Source organism: Moschus berezovskii, chromosome 12 (genome assembly GCF_049115385.1).
Source record: "Moschus berezovskii isolate FMDL1 chromosome 12, NW_MosBer_1.0, whole genome shotgun sequence".
Taxonomy (NCBI): Eukaryota; Metazoa; Chordata; class Mammalia; order Artiodactyla; family Moschidae; genus Moschus; species Moschus berezovskii.
In genome coordinates, this window is record NC_142471.1 from 51356931 (window position 1) to 51380200 (window position 23270).

At 34.9% G+C, this 23270-nt stretch overlaps 1 protein-coding gene across 16 annotated transcripts in view; it reads left to right on the top strand.

Annotated features, from left to right (window-relative positions):
- Positions 1–23270, top strand: part of PCDH15 (protocadherin related 15) — an 870688-nt gene that overhangs the window by 831132 nt on the left and 16286 nt on the right. For 4 of the 16 annotated variants that reach the window (XM_088842500.1, XM_088842502.1, XM_088842501.1 and 1 more), the window contains 5 exons: positions 1544–1720; positions 13333–13551; positions 15733–15741; positions 17032–17184; positions 19466–19471. In XM_088842500.1, the coding sequence (XP_088698626.1) occupies positions 1544–1720; positions 13333–13551; positions 15733–15741; positions 17032–17184; positions 19466–19471 (564 nt within the window). Of the gene's footprint in view, positions 1–1543; positions 1721–13332; positions 13552–15732; positions 15742–17031; positions 17185–19465; positions 19472–21119; positions 22597–23270 lie in introns of those variants that run through there. The other 12 variants (XM_088842496.1, XM_088842498.1, XM_088842499.1 and 9 more) reach the window with 5 other exon arrangements.

The following is a 23270-nucleotide window of genomic DNA, read 5'->3' on the forward strand; positions in this document are numbered from 1 at the left end:
TTTAAAATACTTTAATTTTAATATATTTATCAGAAAAAGGTTAAAAAAAAAAGACTTCAGATCTGAACTTATTTTACTTTATCCCAAAATATCTCTAAATGTTTAAGGAAAAAATCTTGATGATAAGAGAAAAAGAAAAGAATGCGTACTTCAGTAAGAGAAACTTCAACTATGCTCTTCTACACCAGTTTAAAAGTAAACAAGAAAATACTTCATTTACACTTGCGATGTCCTCTGGTGTGCACACCATAGACTTGTGCTCAGTGGTACAGCCATTTCCTCCAAAGTTTCATACCCTACTTCTATTTCAAGAGGGCAAGCCAAGCACATACCAGACTCTGGAGGCAATATATTTTTTTAATAGAGGAGAAAACAGGTCAATTTTGGAATCTGAAGTAAAAGTTATTTCCTGGTGTATCAAAATTCTTTAGAATATGTTATTCCTCATCCCCCAAATGCTTCACAGTTTGGACTCTATTTGTCATGTTTAGTTATTAAGATTAATTTATTTACCTATAAATGCCTATATTTAATAATATGCATTCTAGTGTTAATCTTCAAGGATTAATAATATGAAGTTTTTAATAAGAAAAAGAACATTAAGGAAATTGCCTTTATTTGGCTATAATTTATACTTTCAATTAAAATCATTATCCAATTAGATAAAAATTGTACTTTGCAGAAATTACCTATAGGTTACTGCTGTTTCTTTCTTTTCTATTGAATATTACTAATTCTGCACTAAATGATATATCTTTTAGTTATTTGGTGGCTCAGTTGGTAGTCTGCTTGCAATGCAGGAGACCCAGGTATGATCCCTGGGTGGGGAAGATGCCCTGGAGAAAGAAATGGCAACCCACTCCAGTATTCTTGCCTGGAGAATTCCATGGACAGAGGAGCCTGGTGGGCTACATACAGTCCATGGGGTCACAAAGAATGGGACAGGACTTAGTACCTAACACTTTCACTTTAGTTATTTGTATTCACCTAAATAACCTCTGAGGATTTTATCATAATCTGATAAATCTGGCAAAGCAAAATATCTACATTCTTCCACTGCTATAGTTGTCTAAGTGTCTTTAAACACTGAGGGAAACAGGTATCCTACTCTTGCACCTTGGTATATGGCATGTATCACAAAATCTGGTGAAAGGTGTAATTTATAACACCGAACATATGAACTCAAGAGTTCTAAGACCCCATGGCTCCTATAAAGCACAGACAGCTTTATTTGTACAACATAGTTGGCATTTCTCATGAGCCATGTAAAAGCTCAATTGGTATCATAAATTTTAAAAGTCTAGACTTAAAGAGGACATGGTTGATGACCTCTTTCTACCTTATTCAGCTTCTAGCATCATTGGGAGTTAAATGTTCTAAATACATGGATAATTTTTTTCAAGAGTTAGTATTCATTAAGCATTAGCAAAACCCAGGCTGTCATCATTTTTCATGTACTAAATGTCATCTCAAGATGAGGGTGATTTTTTTTCCCCCAGTTAATCTGTCGGAATGTCATGTTTGTGCTTTGTTTGATTTATAGGATTTTGGATCGCTATGTTCAGGAGCAAATTCCTGGTGCCAAGGTTGTGGTGGAGTCCATTGGTGCTCGCCGGCATGGCGATGCCTTTTCTCTAGAAGATTATACCAAGTGTGACTTGACTGTCTATGCAATCGACCCCCAAACCAACAGAGCCATCGACAGAAATGAGCTTTTTAAGTGAGTACTTTTATTGTCTGTAACAGCACTATGGTTGCAATATCACCCATGTTGCTGCTGCTGCTGCTGAGTCACTTCAGTCGTGTCCGACTCTGTGTGACCCCATAGATGGCAGCCCACCAGGCTCCCCTGTCCCTGGGATTCTCCAGGCAAGAACACTGGAGTGGGGTGCCATTTCCTTCTCCAATGCATGAAAGTGAAAAGTGAAAGTGAAGTCTCTCAGTCGTGTCTGACTCTTTGCGACCCCATGGACAGCAGCCTAACAGGTTCCTCCATCCATGGGATTTTCCAGGCAAGAGTACTGGAGTGGGGTGCCATCACCGTCTCTGTATATCACCCATGCTGCTGCTGCTAAGTCACTTCAGTCGTGTCCGACTCTGTGTGACCCCATAGACGGAAGCCCACCAGGCTCCCCCATCCCTGGGATTCTCCAGGCAAGAACACTGGAGTGGGTTGCCATTTCCTTCTCCAATGTGTGAAAGTGAAAAGTGAAAGTGAAGTCGCTCAGTCGTGTCCGACCCTTAGCGACCCCACAGACTACAGCCAACCAGGCTCCTCCATCCATGGGATTTTCTAGGCAATAGTACTGGAGTGGCTTGCCATTGCCTTCTCCGGTATATCACCCATAGATAATCCTAATTTAAGGCTATAAGTGTTTAAAGTTTGGTGGTGGTTGATGGTTTAGTCACTAAGTCACGTTCGACTCTTGTGACTCCATGGATTGTAGCCCACCGGGCTCCTCTGTCCATGGGATTCTCCAAGCAAGAATAGTGGAATGGGTTGCCATTTCTTTCTCCAGGGGATTTTCCCGACCTAGGAATCGAATGGTCTCCTGCATTGCCGGCAGATTATTTACCAACTGAGCTACAAGGGAATCCCCACTTAAAAATTTAAAACCCACCGAATTGTTCTTCAAAGTGAAGTGTGAGCAAAAAAAAAAAAAAAACAGTCTAAGAAGCAATGCCTAGGGTGCTCATGCCTAGAATTTTCAAGTCTGAGTGTAAGATTAGTGAACTTGGAGGATCTTTCTCCTTGAGATGTCAGAAGATCCATTATGCTTAAGAGCAAGGAGCAGTTCAATGAGATCACCTTGCATCTTTTTCCACTCTTACTCCACAAACCTGGCTCTTAGAGAGGAAAGCACAGATTCATTCTTAAAGTGGCAGTTTGCCTGCAATGATGTTAATAGGCTTGAATTTTAAGAATAAGCCTAATTTCTTCAAGGTCTTCCTGAATAGGCAAAAATTAGTATCTGATTTTTCCCCTGACTTGCTGATGGATAGCAGAGGATATAGCCACTTCCACCTAAGTCCATGTGACATTTAATCCTGGTGTGAATTTGAATATATGAGTTATAAATCCAAAAAATAAAGAAAATAACAGAATCATAAACAAAATGCTGTTATAGAGTCTCCTTCAGAAGTTATTCTAGAACAGCTTCTGTTGTTAATTTCTCCTTTACTTTACTGACACCTAGTGTTCAAAAGATTCTTGGCATGTAATTCTTATCCAAAGTAAAACATATAGTAAAAATACATATTGTTGTATAATGAAATGTGTATATTCCAAATATTCAGAGACGTGTGTGTATATATATGTATAAGCTACATATAAATCTCCAAAACCCAATATTTCAGAATTTAGTTTTTCTTTGTATCTCTATATAATATACAGCATATAAATAAATATATACATATATACCGGAGAAGGCAATGGCAAGCCACTCCAGTACTATTGCCTAGAAAATCCCATGGATGGAGGAGCCTGGTAGGCTGCAGTCCCTGGGGTCGCTAAGGATAGGACATGACTTCACTTTCACTTTCACATATTGAAGGAAATGGCAACCCACTCCAGTGTTCTTGCCTGGAGAATCCCAGGGACTGGGGAGCCTGGTGGGCTGCCATCTATGGGGTCGCACAGAGTCGGACACGACTGAAGTGACTTAGCAACAGCAGCAGCATACATATATACATTTACATATGTGTCCATATATGGGTACACGTTTTTATTCAGTAAGCACATGTTTACCCATTTATTTATTAAAACTCATGAATCCTGAGTTTAGTTTTACTTTATATCTGTTCATCGACATTCAACTATTATTTTAGCAACAATAAAATATTTATTTAATATCAACTTAATTTTTTAAAAGACATAGTTGTCAAGTATTAATAATTAAGATAAAATAAATTTATATATAATAGATGTTTGAGCCATTTTCAAGATAATATACTAATCAAGATTAGGATATGTGTGAGGAAACACAAATAACTGAAGCAATTGCTTCCTCTCAGACTTTATAATCACCATCCACATGAAGCAGCATTTAAGTCTACTAAGTTAATATTTGCTTACTTTATTAATTTAAAAGTTCTTTATGAATACACTTTAAAACTAATTTATATATGCTCTTTCTATTAATTGTCATTATTAACGTTTATTTAAATTCATCTCCATTCTTTTATATATATATTGGTTTTATTTGAAAATATAATGATAGATGGAATTTAAGTTGTTTTCCTAAATTTAAAAAATATCTCTGTTCTTTAGGATGACAACCTGTCTCTAGAGAGTAAAATAATGTTGATTATAATTTGAATTGTACTTACAAATATTTTAGAAGTAAAAGATTTGGAAACTGAAGCCAATTTGATTTCAACTGACAGTATGAAGTATAAGATACACATTCTTCATTCTAAACAACTTTTCCCATACCTACATTATATTGTGAAGAGTAGAACTCTAAATTCAATTCAATAACTATTATAGCCAAGAAGAAAACAAAAAATATATAGTAACTATAAACCTTATGAAGCGAGGACAGAATATCTGTGAAGTATTAAAAATTTTTCTTAGCAGTCTTCACCTTGAACTAGCAGCTCTGAAACACTGGTCTAATATAAACCCTAGAATTGTTTCTTGAAATGTTTTGTAGTAAAATTACATAGACATATTACATAATGCAAGACTGATAATGCAAAGACAATATCAGACATTATTATCTATTCTAAAGTTATCAAATGTTTTGTATATTTACTTTTAACACTGAGCGAATATACTAGGACATTAGGATTGTTGCCTAGTGTCCAGACCAATGGAAATAGGATTATCTTCTCAATTTTCCCTTATCCTAAAAGCTAACAATGTTAGAATTTGCTGGAAAAAGCATTAAAACAAAAAAAAAGTACTTCCTCCAAGGTGTTCACTTCAATTTTTGAAAACTGATTTAACTACATCAAAAAATTTAGATAAACATATAAATGTGTAGAAAACTGTAATGACATTCATACTCTTTAATTACATACTTCATTTCACGAGGTTATGAGTATTTTGATTTTTCTCATTTTGAGTTATCTGAATTGCTTAGATTTTTTGCAATTTATGCATATCATTTTTATCTTGCTTTTATTCTTGAGGTTCTTTGAGTATCTTTAATCTGCATTTTTGTCTGGGGAGTTTTTGTTCTTATTGTTTTCATTTCTGGAATATTCTCAGACAAAATATCTTCAAATATTTCTTAAACCCTATTCTGTCTTTATTTCTTTTCTGAGACTCCAATTAAAATTTGTTTTGTCCTCATAGCTTTTGAGTGCTTTATTCATGTTCTTCTCCTTTCCCCCAGCATTCTTGTCTCTTTGTATTTTTGTTTGGGTAATTTCTGTTGCCCTTTTTTCAAGTTCACTGCCTCACTGTGTTACTCTTTTGTTAAGCACATTAAAGGAATTCTTTATTTTTATGTCTTTCAAAAAAAATGTTTTTTCCTTTTCTATTTGGTTCTTACAGTTACTACCACCTTCCTGAAATTCTCATTTCAGGCATGTTTTCCACCTTACACTAGATCCCATAAAATATTAATCAGAGTTGTATTAGAGTCCCTATGTGACAGTTCCCATACCTGAATTATCTGTCTAGTTCGATTGCTTTCTGTATCTTTCAGCAGTCCCTGAATGTCTGTGACAGAGGGCTTTCTCTCCATCCTCTTACTCTCCTGATGTAGTAAATGGCTCTTGCTTGATGCTTGGTTCTACTCTTAAGGTGGGGATGGGTTTGGGAGGTTCTATTTTCCTTGTCTAGTCCATGTGCCTAGGACTTAGGACAGGGCTTTCTCATCTTTTCTTATGCTCCTTCTTGTGGCATCCATAATCTACTTCATAATGTGGAGATTCTTGTGTGTAAGAGAGTCCTTACCTCTCCCCCACAGGTAGTAGACCTCCACTTTTCAGGGTCTTTGGCTACAGAAATCTCCTTCTTCTCCCCTAGCTGGGGTGAACTTTGCTCATAACTCTTTTCCAGGAGCAGTGGACCTTCACTTATGCTTTCCTTCCTCTCTCTCTATGTAGCTCTTGCTTTGTATGAGATCCAGGTCCAGGGAATTGCAGAGAGCAGAGCACCCCAGTCTTAGCTGATTACTTCCTATATGCCTTCACTATGTAGAGGATTTTCTCTGGTTCCCTGCCCTGTACCCAATCTATCTTTATGGTGGTCCATAGGAAAAAGTTTGCAAAAGAATGCAAATCCCATGTGTGTTTGCGGGTAACTTTTTCTAACCCTATATGCTGATACACACTTAGCTTTTAAGTATTTATTAAAATTTTAGCTGACTTATTTTATTTAAACTTATAACATCTATTTTTACCTTGTTCTAAGAAAGATGAAACAATGCATGGTCCCATCTCACTGCTGGAGGGAACTGTTGCCCTTTGCAATTCAGTTTTGTTTTTGCTTTTTTTCTTGCATGCAAAAAAATTTATAATTTCAATTTTACAGACTTTCCAGTCGTTAGGGTGGGTGCCACATTCTCCTGTGGCATTCTGTCTCCTGAGCAGAAACAGACAATTCTGTTTTAAAACAAAACTTAATTAAATTTGAAAATAAGCAAATACAATTTTAGCTTGTACATATTTTTTATATGCCCAGGCTGCTTAACATTAGCCTGTTCAGATAGTAAATAAGAGATAAAGAAGAAGGTAGAAAAAGCTGATATATTTTACAAAATGCATTTAGAATTGCAATATTTAAAAATACATAATTTAAAATGACTCTAACTACCAAGGTCTGATAAAACTTCTTTCAACTTCCTAAATCCAGGTAAAAGAGTCAAAATACTGAAAATTCAAATAATTGGAAAATGAAATACTTGAACCTAGTTAAAAGAATTGTGGACTGGTGTAGAAAAAATAGTGGTTCACTCCTGATTTGCTTTATTAAGCAGATCCAAGTGGAAAGGATGTGGGCAGATATGTTAACCATTGCCCACTTTGTGGAACTATTTCAGAGACCCAAAGTGCTTACTGACTTAGGAAATAGGCAGTTGTTCCTCCACCATTTAGGTGTGGGCTTTTGAAGTACAAAATACATTCTCCTGCTCATTCTCCTCTTCATTCTACATTGCTGTGTACACTGTGACACTAAATCATCAAGGTAAAATGCAGGGTGGTCTGTGGTTACATATTGTACTTTTTTTCTGAGTTATTCATTGTTCTTTTTTAAAAAAAATATTGGAATATAATTGCTTTGCAATGTTATGTTATTTTCTGCTTTACAACGTTGTGAATCAGCCGTATGTATATGTATACTCTCTACCTCTTAAGCATCCCTCCCAATCCCCTTTTCTCTCCTCTAGGTCATCACAGAGCCCCTAGCTCACCTCCCTGTGCTATACAGTAGATTCCTGCTACCTAGCTATTTTACACATGGTAATGTATATGGGCTTCCCAGGTGGATCAGTGGTAAAAGAATCCATCTGCCTAGGCAGGAGTCATAGGAGTCATGGGTTCAGTCCTTGGTTTGGGAGGATCTCCTAGAGAAGGAAATAACAATCCACTCCAATATTCTTGTCTATGAAATCCCATGGACAGAGGAGCCTGGTGGGTTACAGTCCATGGGCTCACAAAAAGTGGAATGTGACTGAGCACAGTGTGTATATGTCAGTGCCACTCTCTCAATTTGCCCCCCATCCCTGCCAGCCCTGCTTCTTTGAGAGTGGTGTTCCACACAAGTGAATGGAGGCAGGGATATAAGTCTGCATGTGCTTCAACAGTTGAGTGAATCAGAAGATATGAAATTGGCTTAGGAATTTACCTCATCTAGGGAAAACAGAGCAATAATGGATTAACGTTGGCTAAATGCTAGGACAATTACACTCATCTCACATGGTAGCAAAGTAATGCTCAAAATTCTCCAAGCCAGGCTTCAGTAGTACATGAAACATGAACTTCCAGATGTTCAAGCTGGATTTAGAAAAGACAGAGGAACCAGAGATCAAATTGCCAATATCCATTGGATATTTGAAAAGCAAGAGAGTTCCAGAAAAACATCTATTTCTGCTTTGTTGACTATGCTAAAACCTTTGACTGTGTGGATCACAGCAAACTGTGGAAAATTCTTAAAGAGATGTGGATACCAGACCACCTGACCTGCCTCCTGAGAAATCTGAATTCAGGTCAAGAAGCAACAGTTAGAACTAGACGTGGAACAACAGACTGGTTCCAAATAGGGAAAGGAGTACATAAAGTTTGTTTATTATCACCGTATTTATTTAACATATATGCAGAGTATATTATGCAAAATGCTGGGTTGGATGAAGCACAAGTTGGAATCAAGATTGCCAGGAGAAATATCGATAACCTCAGATACACAGATGACACCACCCTTATGGCAAAAAGTGAAAAAAAAAAGCCTCTTGATGAAAGTGAAAGAGGAGAGTGGAAAAGTTGGTTTAAAACTCAACATTCAGAAAACTAACATTATGGCATCCGGTCCCATCACTTCATGGCAAATAGATGAGGAAACAGTGGAAACAGTGACAGACTTCAGATGGTAACTGCAGCCATGAAATTAAAAGGAGCTTTCTCCTTGGAAGGAAAGCTATGACCAACCTAGACAGTATATTAAAAAGCAGTGACATTACCTTGCCAAAAATAGTCCATTTAGTCAAAGCTATGTTTTTTGCAGTAATCATATATGGATGTGAGAGTTGGACTATAAGGAAAGTTGAGCACTGAAGAATCGATGCTTTTGAACTGTGGTGTTGGAGAAGACTCTTGAGAGTCCCTTCGACTGCAAGGAGATCAAGTCAATCAATCCTGGAAGAAATCAGTCCTGAATATTCATTGGAAGGACTGATGCTGAAGCTGAAACTCCAATACTTTGGTCACCTGATGCGAAATATTGACTCATTGGAAAAGATCTGGATGCTGGGAAAGATTGAAGGCAGGAGGAGAAGGGGACGATAGGGAATGAGATGGTTGGATAGCACCACCAACTCAATGGACATGACTTTGAGCAAGCTCCGGGAGTTGGTGATGGACAGGGAAGCCTGGCATGCTGCAGTCCATGGGGTCACAAAGAATTGGGCATGACTGAGTGACTGAACTGAACTGAACTGAAATGCTAGGAAGGGATCTGTTCACTTCACCCTTAGACTTAAAAAGGATTTTAACAAGCAGCTAAGTAGACTATGGATGAGAATAAAGAACAGATATCATGTCTTTATTGTCCTTGAATCTGACAGCTTTATTTCCTTCCTAAAAGAAATAAGCAAGGATAAAAATGGGTTCAGTAATAATGCTGAAAAACAAAATAAAAAATAAAATTCTGATGACTCAGAGGTAGACTATATCTCTGGAAATAATTATTTTATAGAAATCATTGGAAAATAGTTTAGAAATCATTGGAAAATTTCCAACAGAAAACAAGACCATATAAGACAAATGGTATATGTGTTTTACATGCCCTGAATCTTTACCTCTTTCTGGTAAAAAATGTTCCACAAAAGAATAGTGTGGTTGTCCTTCTTCCAAATGGTAGTGGGCTGGAGCCCTCAGGCCATTTAGAGTATGCCTTTCCTCTGCTCACATTGACTACATGTGGGTTAATGCACATTCCAGAGATGGTCAGTTAGATTTCATCTTCAAGGAATGACATGGATGTTAGAAGACAATAGAGCTCTTAGTCCTGAAATCAGAAAAAAATATGGGAAAAAAAACCCCAAAACACCTGAAGTTTCTTTGGGCTACAACTTGCCTGTAATGAAAAGGCATCTGAAAAATAAATTGGCAAAATGAAGTATAAATATAAGAAGCTCACAGCATTTTAAGGGAAAGAAAAAAAAATGATAAAAGAGGTAAAAACAGACTTAGAGGAAAATCAAGATACAACCTGATAATTGCATATATCTCTGGGAACAATGAGAGACTTTATTTTGGCAGCTCCAAAATGACTGCAGATGGTGACTGCAGCCATGAAATTAAAAGATGCTTGCTCCTTGGAAGAAAAGTTATGACCAACCTAGACAGCATATTAAAAAGCAGAAACGTTACTTTGCCAACAAAGGTCTGCTTAGTCGAAGCTATGGTTTTTCCAGTAGTTATGTATGGATGTGAGAGTTGGACTATAAAGAAAGCTGAGCACTGAAGAATTGATGCTTTTGAACTGTGGTGTTGGAGAAGACTCTTGAGAGTCCCTTGGACTGAAAGGAAATCAAACCAGTCAACCCTAAAGGAAATCAGTCCTGAATTATCATTGGAAGAACTGATGCTGAAGCTGAAACTCCGATACTTTCAGCCACCTGATGCAAAGTATTGACTCACTGAAAAAAACCCTGATGCTGGAAAAGACTGAAGGCAGGAGGAAAAAGGGATGATAGGGAATGAGATGGTTGGGTGGCATCACCAACTCGATGGACATGAGTTTGAGCAATGTCTGGGAATTGGTGATGGACTGGGAAACCTGGTGTGCTATAGTCGATGGGATCACAAAGAGCTGGACACAACTGAGCAACTGAACTGAGGTAAAAATTGTAGTAGTTATCACAGAAACAAAACCTGAAAATATAGTTAAAAGATTTCATTACATCACTGGCAGAATCAATGAAAATGTTGTCACACATCCTTTAAAAGTAACTGAGTATGTTTTAGAACTATTGAAACAAAAGTAAAAATGACTTAATCCTAAAGGAACAAAAATTGATGCCTTAAATTCTATCTGTAAGATAAAATGCCAAAAGTCAATGGAATCAAATTTATAATATTTTAAGGAAAATGTTATCCCTCAAGGCTTTTTGCCTAGACAAGTTTTTTCTCATATATAGAGCAAAAAATTGTTCTAAATCAGTTACGGATTCAAACGTGATGCTCTCTTCTAGTAAACAAATACTTATGATTTCCTAAATTGAGAAATAAATATCTAAATAATGGAATTATTGTAATGTAAAAAGACTAATAAATCTTCCTTTATGTGGTTTGGATATCAACGAGAATCCAGTAAGAATCCAATAGAATAGTGATCTGTTGTCCATATGACAGGAATAATTTTTCCCTACAATTTATGCTCTTTGTCTACTTCTGATCCTTCCCAGTTTCTAGTGATATAGTTCTTGTGATGTAACTCTTAATCTGTACTTCATTTGGAATTTCTTATTTTATCTAATAAACATTCAAATTATAATACAATTCCATTCCAATTTACTACGTGGAACAATGCAAAAACCTTTATTGTACTCCTAAACATATCTGACGGAGAAGGCAATGGCAAGCCACTCCAGTCCTCTTGCCTAGAAAATCCCATGGATGGAGGAGCCTGGTAGGCTGCAGTCCGTGGGGTTGCTAAGGGTCGGACACGACTGAGCGACTTCACTTTCACTTTTCACTTTCACACATTGGAGAAGGAAATGGCAACCCACTCCAGTGTTCTTGCCTGGAGAATCCCAGGGACAGGGGAGCCTGATGGGCTTCCGTCTATGGGGTCACACAGAGTCGGACACGACTGAAGTGACTTAGCAGCAGCAGCAGCAGCAAACATATCTGAAAACGTCCTTGAAAAAATTGATATGAAAAGTATATTTTTCATCTACAAAAGCATATTTGTAAAAAATAGAAACAAAAAGCATCCTAACTGCTTGTATTATAGTCTGATAACTTGACTAAAAACCTGCGTAGCTTTAAAACTGAAATGAGTTTTTTGAAACACTAGGTTTCCTAAATTGAAAGATTAATAAACTATCCAAGGAATTAATGTTTGATGTCAGGCATCTATTTTTTTTTTCTATATAGAAGCTAAGAACAGCATGTTTAACTAGATTTAAAGTCAGCATGATCACTTGGAAAATTAGAATAAAAAATATCAAAAGAGAAGAAATAGCCTGTAAAATGCACAAGGATAGCAATCTTCAGTTACTATTTGATGGTGAAATTTTGAGCCATTTAAATCTTTTTTTCACATTTCTTTGTATTTTTCACATTGGTATTTTATATTAAAACATGTTTCTAAAATGATATTTTCACTTTGTATGTGCAGTGTAATTACAAATATATAAAAATGTTTATTAATAGCAAAAAAAAAAAAAGATTAGTGCACCAAAATGTTAGCAGCTCTTATCTTTGCATTATAGGCATTTGAGTAATTTTACTTTTTGAACTATTTTGCTTTACAATTTTATATTGTAAGACACTTCATTTTTTATAGATAGAAGTCTTAAGAAATTAAAATACAAATACCTGAGACATTTGTGGCTTTGTGGTTTTAAGAACATAATTGTTGTATCAATATATAGGATTTGTAAAAGATCATTTAAACGTTCCTGAGAAATCTTGAGAAAAATGCCTGCTAATTACAGTATAAAATATGTGACAAAATTGTTCAGTCTAATTAAATTAAGTAACAATTATTCCTTAATTTTTCTCCCCAACACAATACTCATAGTTGGAAATGCATTATTTGGTGAAAGGTTTTGCAAGAACTACTAGATGAATTGGGCTTCCCAGGTGGTGCTAGTGGGTAAAGGACCTGCCTGCCAGTGCAGGAGACATAGAGATGAGGGTTCGATCACTGAGTCAGGAAGATCCCCTGGAGAAGGGCATGGCAACCCACTCCAGTATTCTGGCCTGGAGAATCCCACAGGTGGAAGAGCCTGGGTCGCAGAGTCAGACATGAAGGGACTTCACAGACACGCACTAGATAAATCAACCACCAATTCTTATCATCCTGAGTGTACTGATTTACTGCCTGCATCATTTATTTAATATTCTGTTTCTAGGAAGAAGAAAACCTTTTAATTTGTTCATTCTTTCCCATAAAAATATTTTGGTTTGAGATTTGAGAGTGTTAACATTTAGGGTAGTCTGGTGAAACCTAATTAAATACTATGAAGACTTGGGTTGGTATCTCAGATTTGTTTCCATAACTTTGTAACTTTGTTGTCTGCAGTAAAACGGTATTAAGGTTCTATTTTACAGAATTATTTTGAGAACCATAAGATATAAAGTGCAGGAATATATTTTTAAATTGTAGTATATAATTTAGAATATTATATTTTATCCCACCTGAATAACTTACTATAAATAATCTCAACACAGAGATATGAATTTCAATAACGTCATTATTTACTTTTGCCAAGTCTATAAGCATAGTCAGGGTCATTGTTTGATATGTGCACATAGAACCGTTACTCTATTGCTCTTGGTTTCATATACACTTTTCTTATTCATAATAAGATTTCTGACTCAGCTTATGTTATAATTAAACAAAATATTAAAAGAGATTACCAAAAATATTTTGATTACTAAAAGGCCTTCTCTGTTAATATTGATTTTACTGTTTATCTAACAATAAAGATTTTTAGATGGCAAACTGCTTGATATCAATAAAGACTTTCAGCCATATTATGGGGAAGGAGGACGCATTCTGGAGATCCGGACTCCAGAGGCAGTGACCAGCATTAAAAAGCGAGGAGAAAGTCTCGGCTATACCGAAGGGGCCCTGCTGGCTCTGGCCTTCATCATCATCCTCTGTTGTATTCCTGCCATCTTGGTGGTTTTGGTCAGCTATAGACAGTAAGTATTCATACCTGCCAAAATACAGACAGCTCCTCAAGAAGACATATCAAAAACTTGCTCTGGTAAAATGGCTTTGTAGTTGTAAAATATTCATGGTGAAAACATTCTGGGAGTGTGGTATTTTTCTTGTGCCAAATAACCTTCCTTTAAGGGAAAACTACAAACTTTCAATACTTTTTTCCACAGATTTCTCAGTGTTCCTATGCTAAAATATTCTTATCTGCCAGGAATATTAGGTTACCTCCTATAGTTTCATTTATGCTCTTCATCAGGTTAAGAACTTTGGGAGGAGAGGCAGTGAAATGTCACATACAGATACCACAGTTGCAAAGGAAGTTCTGCAACCTAAATATCAAAGAATTGTCATGCTAGATTTTTATCCATATTGTCAGACTTACCCCTATGCAGATATTACAGTCTGAAAAAAATCATTTAAAAATCATAGCACACCATATGTAATTTTCCATATGATTTCTTCTTTCTTGGGTTTCCTTGATAGAGTCTATATTGTAACATCTAACATTATGTTTTGGCTGTACAAGTCTTACATTTTTCTGGTGCCTATAGACAAATACATTCATTTAAAATATCTATATTTTTCTTGCTTAGGGTCTTTACAGTAGTCAAGTAAATTTTAGCTAATTTAAACATCTATATTTAAAATAGTCTAGCAAGCATTTTTTTTTTAAATTTGTTACTAGATATGGGGAACTTTGTGATAGAGGGTTGTGCTTTTTAAGTATATCCCTATTGATGATAAGTGCTAAAAAAAATAAAAAATAAAAAACTGTGGAATAGGTTAAGAAGAGAGGTAGCCCTGAGGGTGCCACAAATGAAAATAATTAACAGGCAGGAATCATAAATCATATAAATTACTTGACATAACAAATAATGGTAGAATGGCTACTCATCATTTAAAATACCTACAGGGAAAGGACTAATCTTAAACTGTTATCTTTGTTCTCTAACAATGAGGATTTTCTATTGAATTAAATAAGGTATGGTAATTCCAACTTGAAAGTTGAATAATGTGCTGTGCGTGAACATACTATAGGAATATTTTCTGTCACAAAAGCAATGAGAAGTTGCAAGTATAACATTTAGGTTGACATATTAGAGTTCAGTGTGTGCTTAAATAAGTTGATATGCCAAATCTAAAGCCTATACACAAACAATAATGGACACATTTTTAGATTATTAAGCTATCAATCCAATATTAATTTTCATGTTAAGTATGTCTGTATCACAGTTACTTTTTCATCCAACTATTTCTGAAAGGAGATGTATTATATCCTGCTAGCATTAAAATAAGTGAGAAAACTTCTTTTATTTGGCATACAAGGCAGTGATCAAAACTGAAACATCCTGGATGTTATGCTAAATGGTCTGAGTTTTAACAAAATATTAAAATCCTTAATATATAAATATTTTAAAGATATTTTATTGTTTTTTAATTCAGTAATCAGCTTGACAATCTAAGAGTAAATTTTGGTTACACTCTTTTTGTAGATTAACAAAAGTAAACGTGTTATAAAGTAAAATTCTATTATTTTAAAATCTAACTTCTGTACTTTCATTTTCTGCTTATAAATAGATTGGAATGAATGGTTATTCTTTCATTTTAAAATTTGTTTTTAAAATTTGCTGTGGATGGAAAACTATGAGGCAAATGTGAAAGTGTCATAAATTTAGTATCCATGATTGGCACCTTCCAATTCTAGCTTCAGCTTCAAAGCGAGGACGAGTATAACTGGGGCTTGCTGCCTGACTCCATTTCTTTAATAGTCTTCAAGCACAGCAAACCAAAATGATGGTTATAAAGATCAGAGCATTTTAATATTCCATTTCTCTATCAGAGGAAAAACTCACATATGCATGTTTTAATCCAGTGTTTCCTATTCCAACTAGTTAATTTCTTTGTTTTCCTGCAATAAATGTTTTAACAGCTTGTAGGACGGTGACAGTAATAATAAAGTGCTTACCATTTTCATTTTCTGAATTGAAAGACTTAATTCTCCTACAATGTCATTAAGTCAGTGTTATTATGAGTTTAACCCATAAATTATTCATAATTTAGATTAATTCAGATGTTAAAATATTATGAATGCAGTATTTCTCATGTAGCTTTCTCTTTTTTTTCTTATTCATTTTTTCCTATTCATTTGCTTTCCCAAACAGGTTTAAAGTGTAAGTATAATTACTAATATGTTGCATATGATTTTATGTGATATGAAAAGAAAAAAAAAACAGATAATGCTAATAAAGTAGTCAGCCTGCCCAGAACCAGGTATTATTTCTACTTTATATTTGTATTTTGTATTTGAACTAGTTTTCAGTTGCACATACTTTGGTTTGTGTGTATGTGTGTGCTTAGTTGCTCTGTTGTGTCCGACTCTCTGTTACCCTATGGACTGCCTGCCAAGTTCCTCAGTCCATGGGGATTCTCCAGGCAAGAATACTGGAGTTGGTTGCCATGCTGTCCTCCAGGGGATCTTCCCAACCCAGGGGTCAAACCCAGGTTTCCCACGTTTAGGCATATTCTTTACTATCTGAGCCACCAGGGAAGCCCTTGTGGTTTATGTATATAGAATTGAACTAGTTTTAGACAAATGGATACAAGAGGAAGAAATGTGAAAAAGACAGTTTGCCCTGATATCCGCCACCCTTTGGGATTTTGGTTGTGAGGCAAGAATTAACAATCAGTATCCAGGAAAGTCAAAAACAGCAGCCTTGCTCCAGTGCAAGAATCACAGGCATTTCTTGGAATCCAAAGAAAATAAAAGCTAACCAAATCTCCCTCCTAAACATGCACCTCGACACAGTGTCTGCAGTATCTAAGATGGGTTTAAAATCATTTTTAAACAAAACAACTTTTCTTTAAATAGATGGAAGACCAAAAATAAAAGCCAATTGTGTATCTTCTATGGGCTCCCAAGTAGAGCTAGTGGTAAAGAACCCACCTGCCAATGAAGGAGACATAAGAAACGTGGGTTCGTTCCCTGGTCAGGAAGATCCCTGGAGAAGAGCTGGCAACCCACTCCAGTATTCTTGTCTGGAGAATCCCATGGATTCTGTCCATAGGGTCACAAAGAGTTGGACATGATTGAAACAACTTGGCATGCATATGTATCTTTTATATGCCTTATTATGAAAGAGATCCATTAAACAACCATCAATTATAAGTCATGTTATAAATATTTTTCCTTCTCCATTTAATATTACCATTTAACTTAATTTGCAAATTTTTTCTACTGAATTTACCATTTTTCAAGGACTAAACATTTTAAAGAACTAAGAAGGGGTTTTAAGTAAATGATACTCTGTGGGAATGCTTTTGTAATTTTATTAGTAAGTTCAAATATTTTTGTAAAAAATTCGAGTTCCTCTGATAACTGGACTTTATTATTGAAAGGTAGCCTATTGATAAGTATATGATTTCTAAAATGAGTTTTACAAAACCTCCTTACTTTACCAAAGACGCCAAGCTGAGTGCACCAAGACAGCTCGAATCCAGTCTGCCCTACCTGCGGCTAAACCAGCAGCGCCTGCCCCGACACCAGTGGCCATGCCCCCACCACCCCCACCGCCTCCCGGTGCTCATCTCTATGAAGAACTCGGGGACAGCACGATGTAAGTAGACCTTTCAGGGACTTTTAGAAATAAATGGGTTTTGATGAATTCTGTGTGGTGAGTATTAAATTTCAACTTGATGTGGAAATACTGCTTAGAGCCTATTTTGATTATTACATTTTTTAAACATAAAACTGTTAAGATGAAGACCTAAGAAAGTTCAATTGGAGAGTAATTGGTGATGGACAGGGAGGCCTGGTGTGCTGTGATTCATGGGGTCGCAAAGAGTCTGACACGACTGAGCGACTGAAGTGAAATGAACTGAATGAACCAAAAAACTAACAAAAGTACATTAATAATAATATCAATAAAAACTGAGTAACAGGAAAGAAGTTTTCAGTTTGAGGAGACATTTGCAGATGAGTAGCTTGAGTATTATATTTAATTTCTAAATCTTCAGAATCAAGGATTTTCCCCCAAATTAAAAATTCTGAAAATATTTTTCTCATAAAAAATGAGGAAAATAAAGCACAGTCATAAAATAGTAATTCCTGGTTTGGTACCAAAAGCCAATTCTTGTTTCATAATCAAAAGTCTACTCTATGGTCTAGACTTTTCTAAGATACTATTTTAAGATGTTATAAAATAGAATTAAAATCTGAGTGAAAATAATTAATATCACATATATAATCACTTAAGAATATTCCTTTCATTGTATTTCTCTCAAATGAAAATGCTGTTATAACAGCATTTCTCCTGGACTATTTGGAATTGCTAATCAATATTAAATCATCATTTTGAAAAAGAGTTTAAATTACTCCTCAAAGATTTTATGGCTTTATATTGTCTTTAATGATGCTACCTCAAACCTGATTCCTTTTGAAGATATTTAACTTGTCCATATTAAAAAAAGAAAAAATTCAAGATATACCAACATGAAATGCAAAACAACCAAGGAGATTATAAAATTTTGAATAAGACTAAATTAAATCCAGGAAAACAATTATTAACTGAAATTTTGTGGAACTGAGGGACTAAAACACATTCTACTGTGTTACATTTGTAGCACTTACTAGTAGGAATAAAGCAAGCCTCAAAAATTATGAAATTTATATTTTAATGGGCAAATTGTATTCAAACCTATGTATCAATATTATTAACTGTATTAATACTATTATATAGGTTAGACTGACAATAGTTTTTAAAATACTAAAACTGAATTTAGCATATAGTTTAATGCTAAAGTTGAATTTAAAAGAACTTAATGCCTCACATGCTGCTTCTGGAGTAATAATATAGGATTAATGTTTTAAATATTTTTTTCCTTTTGAATGAGTTGGAATGATGGATTCTTTTTCAATTATTGGTGAATGTTGGAATTGAGCCAATAAGATTTGATTCTAAACATGTTCAAAACTAAAAAAGATTTATGTGTGAAGTTGAATGTGCTTTATTTGAAATTCGTGAGGGGTATATACTAATTTCTATTTAACAAAAGCAGGAATACTATAACATCACCTGGAATCATTATAGTTTGATGGTGATAATTTTCAAATAGCAATTTTTAGGGACTATTTTATTTGAAAATTGTAATAGTAGAGGATTTTGCAATTCTTATTTGTATTTGTTGAAGTGTTTTAAGTTTTACACATTTAATAATCTTTGACAAATGTTTAAATTATCTATTCAAAAACATTTTACAAAACTTCTAGTCATAAATTACTATAAAAATAAGCTATCTTCAAATGAATTATAATCAACTATTTTTTAAAAAGTCAAAGGGTACTTTGAAAAAAAAGTTTCACAAATAATTAACAACTTAATGTAGACTCAATAATTACTCTGTAAAAGTCATATTCCTTCTAAATGAGACTTACGTCTTCTTTATAAATCAATGTGGACTAATCATTCACTTTGGACATAGAAGCAATTCTTAGAATCTCATTTTTAAAATTCTGTTTTAGAATTGAAATCACCCATGTTTAATAGAGGTGAATTTAACTATGTATAGGAGATATTGGGTTGGGCAAAAAGTCCATTTGGATTTTTCCATAGGATGTTATGGAAAAAACCAGATGAACTTTTCAACCAACCCATTAGATAGGTAGATGTAATTTTATGTGATAAGACAATCAAATGTCATATGATTTTATCTAAAGCATTATTAAAATTATTCATATTAATAAATAAAAATATGACACATACATTTTCTCTTTTGATATGAGTATTAAGTATTTAAAGCATATTCTTGTTAATATTCTCATAACCATCTCAATTTAACTATAGTTAAAAATTTTTTTTTCTATCACATGTTTTCTCTTTCTCACCTGTGGATACATAGGCATAAGTAAGTAAATAATATCATTCTAATACAAGGGCATTAAAACAAAAAAAGATGCAATAGAATAGACTAAGTGCTGTTTTGCTCTATATACAGTAATCTTCATCTTTTACTGTACATTTACTTTTAAAAAGAAAGTTATGTTTTCTATACTGCATTCCTTCTTTATATCTTAAAATTGCATGAGTTTAAATGTATTCCCAGTGATAGTATGTCTGCTTATGAAGAGAAGTTTAAAAATTCTCTTTGATTTTGCTAAAAATATTTATGGATATCTTTCCATCAAAAATGATGTGGTATCATTGAATAGATGGTTCTTTCCAAGAAAAATAAATCCAAGAATGTATTTACACAGAAACAACTGCTATATGTTAACCAGATTTTTAAAGACTACTTTTTGTGATTTTGAAAAGCAGTTGCTGTTTGTTTAATTCAAGTTGTCTCCACTTTCTGAGTTATTCAGGAGATCCTGACCACCTGTGAGAATTCTCTCTTGCAGTTTGCATTTTTGCCAAATGACACAATAATTATATATCATTATATTGTCTCACCTTTCATCCTGATTTTTCAATGTAGCTTTTAAATTTTAATTAAAAAGTCATTTTATTTCATCTATACTATGTATGTAAATATTAAATGATAATAAAAATGAATCTGTTACTCTGAGCTTGAAAGCAAAGTCAAATGAAAGACTATTTAAAACCCCAAGTCTTCCTGTCTTTCTGGGAGAGCGGTCCCAGTGCTTTCATTGGAGGCACTTTTTTGTGCTCTTTGACATTTCATTTTATTTGTGACTCACAGTCACTGTAATTCAGTGACCATGTCTGAGCAAGTCTTTCAGTGATTTCAAAACTATTACTATAATAGTGTGTATTTTCATTAAAGTGTAGCCTAAAATTTGATCTATATCATGTTCAAAAGAAATCCAAAAGTCTCCCTTCTTATTTGTAATATTTATAGTGCTTTTTGAATCATTAGGCATAAAATTAAAATGGAAGAAAATAATCTCTTCAAGATTCTTAAATACAATTTTTCAATTGTGATTTAGAACTCTGTGAGAGAAACCTTCCCATCTGTCCTTGGAGACTAATTCTCTTAGTCTAGAAAGCAGAAAATCTTTCTGTATCCTCTTGCAAGTTTTATCTCATATAGGAGAGTTCTTTTAACTCCAGGACAGAATTACTAAGATGAGAGATAACGGGCAGGTACTGAATCAGATACAGCTAAGGATCCATTCCTTAAAACAGTCAACTCTGATCATCCTTAACCAAGGCAAAGGGTAGGAAACCACTGCCCAACATGTTGCTCTGTAACTTGGAAACTTGTGATTTATTCTTGAGAGAACTGTTATGTGTGGTCATGGAAACTTCACTGTATCAAACTAACTAAAAAAAGAAAGAAAGAAAATCAGTGTGTGGATTGACACATTTTTTTTTTTTTAAATGAAACTTTTTCATGCTACTCTCAGCTCCCTAGCTTTTCCTGGCCTGCCTTTTTGAGAACAGAAACATCAAAGTAATGGCTTGCTTCAGTAGATTAGTGTTATTTGGCCTTTTATATTTGAAGTAGTAATGAGAAACATAAAAACATCTTTCTCATGAAAGCTATTTCACAACCTGTTTCCTTACATTTCATTATCTTCTTTTCTTTCAAGTCTTTTCCTTCTCTACCATTTCCAACAAAGCAGGGAAAATAAATCAGTCTCAGAAGACAGGAAACATCAGCACTTTTCTTCCAACACTGCTGAGGCTCACAAGCAGACTCACGTAGATGGATCTCTTAAGAACAGCTGGCCCAGGTCTGCAAGAGAATTCACACTGATGTCTGATGAGGATGCCTTAAGTGCCCACAGTACCATGTACAAGGAATATACAGATCAAAGATCAACAAATTCAGACTTTTTACTAAGAACAGATTTTGTTAAGTCATATTTACCCAAAACACAAGCCAAGAATGAGTTTCTGAGGGGCCCAAGAGAAAAGATTCACAGGATGTGGAATCGCCCAACCTGCTTACCTAGGAGACCAATGTGGGAACTTCCTGATAGATCAGAAACCATAGCTCTAAAGCAGTGGCAAAGCAACAGGCAGAAAGCTGAAAATGAAAGCACTGGAACCAATCCAAACAAAAGAGGTAACAATAGTCCCTTGCTTACAGTCAAAGATGCAAATGTAACAGAAAAAGAGGAAACAAGGGAAAGTGAATCACTCGCTATAAAAGGAACAGAGCAGTTGCAGTCTCTATCTTCAGACTCTTCGCTTTCCTCTCCTTGGTCTCACTGCTCTTTCTCCACTTTGCCAACTGTTTCAAGAACTGTGGAACTCAAATCAGAACCTAATGTTGTTTCTCCTGCTGACTGTTCCTTGGAACTTTCTCCTTCAATGCCTTGCATTTTAAATTCTGAGTTCTTTAGCAGAGAGACACCTACTTGTTTGATGACTTTTGAAACCAAAAAGGACATTTTTGAAAATCTTCCCCATCCACCAAAAACCTCTCCTCCCCCTCCTCCTCCTTGTCCTCCCCCTCCTCCTCCTCTTCCTCCTCCTCCTCCTCTTACGCCTCATATCCTTACTCCTTTTGCTGTGTCTAGTCTTCCTCCTTCTCCTCCTTCTAATCCACCTCCTCTTCCTCTTCCTCCACGTCTTCTAGTTTCTGCTCCCTCTCCTCCTTCCTCTACTCCTCCTCCACCTTTTCTACCTTCACTTCCCTCTCTTCCTCCAGCATCTCCTCCTCTTCCTTCTTTACTGCCTCCTTCAATGTCAGTTCCATCCACCAAGTGTGCGTTTACACCAGCTATTGAACGTACTGTCAATGTGACACCAGCCAAGGAAGTGAAATCCACTATGATACAGTTGTCAACATCAACAACACTGTGTAATGCAAATCCTCAAAGGGAACCAAAAGGCATTCTCAAGCATATAAAAAACTTAGCAGAACTGGAAAAGTCAGTAGCTAACATGTACAGCCAAATAGAAAAAAATAATCCACCAGCACAACTCTCAAAACTTCAAATGAGTTGTCCTTCAGAGACAACAAATACGGAAATGACATCTGAACAAAACCAGGAGAATTTGCACAATATTGTTGAAGGAATTGAAAAACAGTCTCACAGTCATTCTACTTCACTGTAATGTTTCTTTCTCAGTTTTAAATGGACAACTCTTTTCTTGACCATAACCTTCCAGTGGAGGCAAATTTGAACATTAAAGAAGATACTATTCTTTTACCCTAAATTCAATGCAATGCTGGTTTTTCCTCATTTTTAATTTAAAAGATTATTAATCTCATCATTACTAACTCATATTAGAGTTCCCTTAACTTTCTTAACTACGAAGTAGCATTATTTGTCTACATTTATTTAAAAAGTAAGTAATTTCAATCTATTTTTCAGTGGGCATATATGGGCATGAAAGTTAGATATCCAACTTAAACCAATGGCTTGTTTATCATGTTAAGTTTCACATTTACTTTTGATCATAGTTTTATATGAGTGTTCCAGGAAGACAGCACTGTTACAAATAAGTTAAAAAATGATATCATATGTTCTGCTATTTCCTTGGAGCCTATGTATTTGGTAAGAAGAAATACTACCAAAGTAAAATGTTATGTATCTAAAAATGTAGGAGATGACAGACATTATGGTATTTCAAAATAAATCTCAGGTGCTATAGATGTAGACATCTGTTTTCTTATAAGAACATCCTTTACTCTGGCTTGCTTTTATCTTACTAGTATGCTTATACATTTGATAAATCTTTTACTTGTTTCAATTGCTGTCTTATTCTATTTATTTCTCATTGTGTTT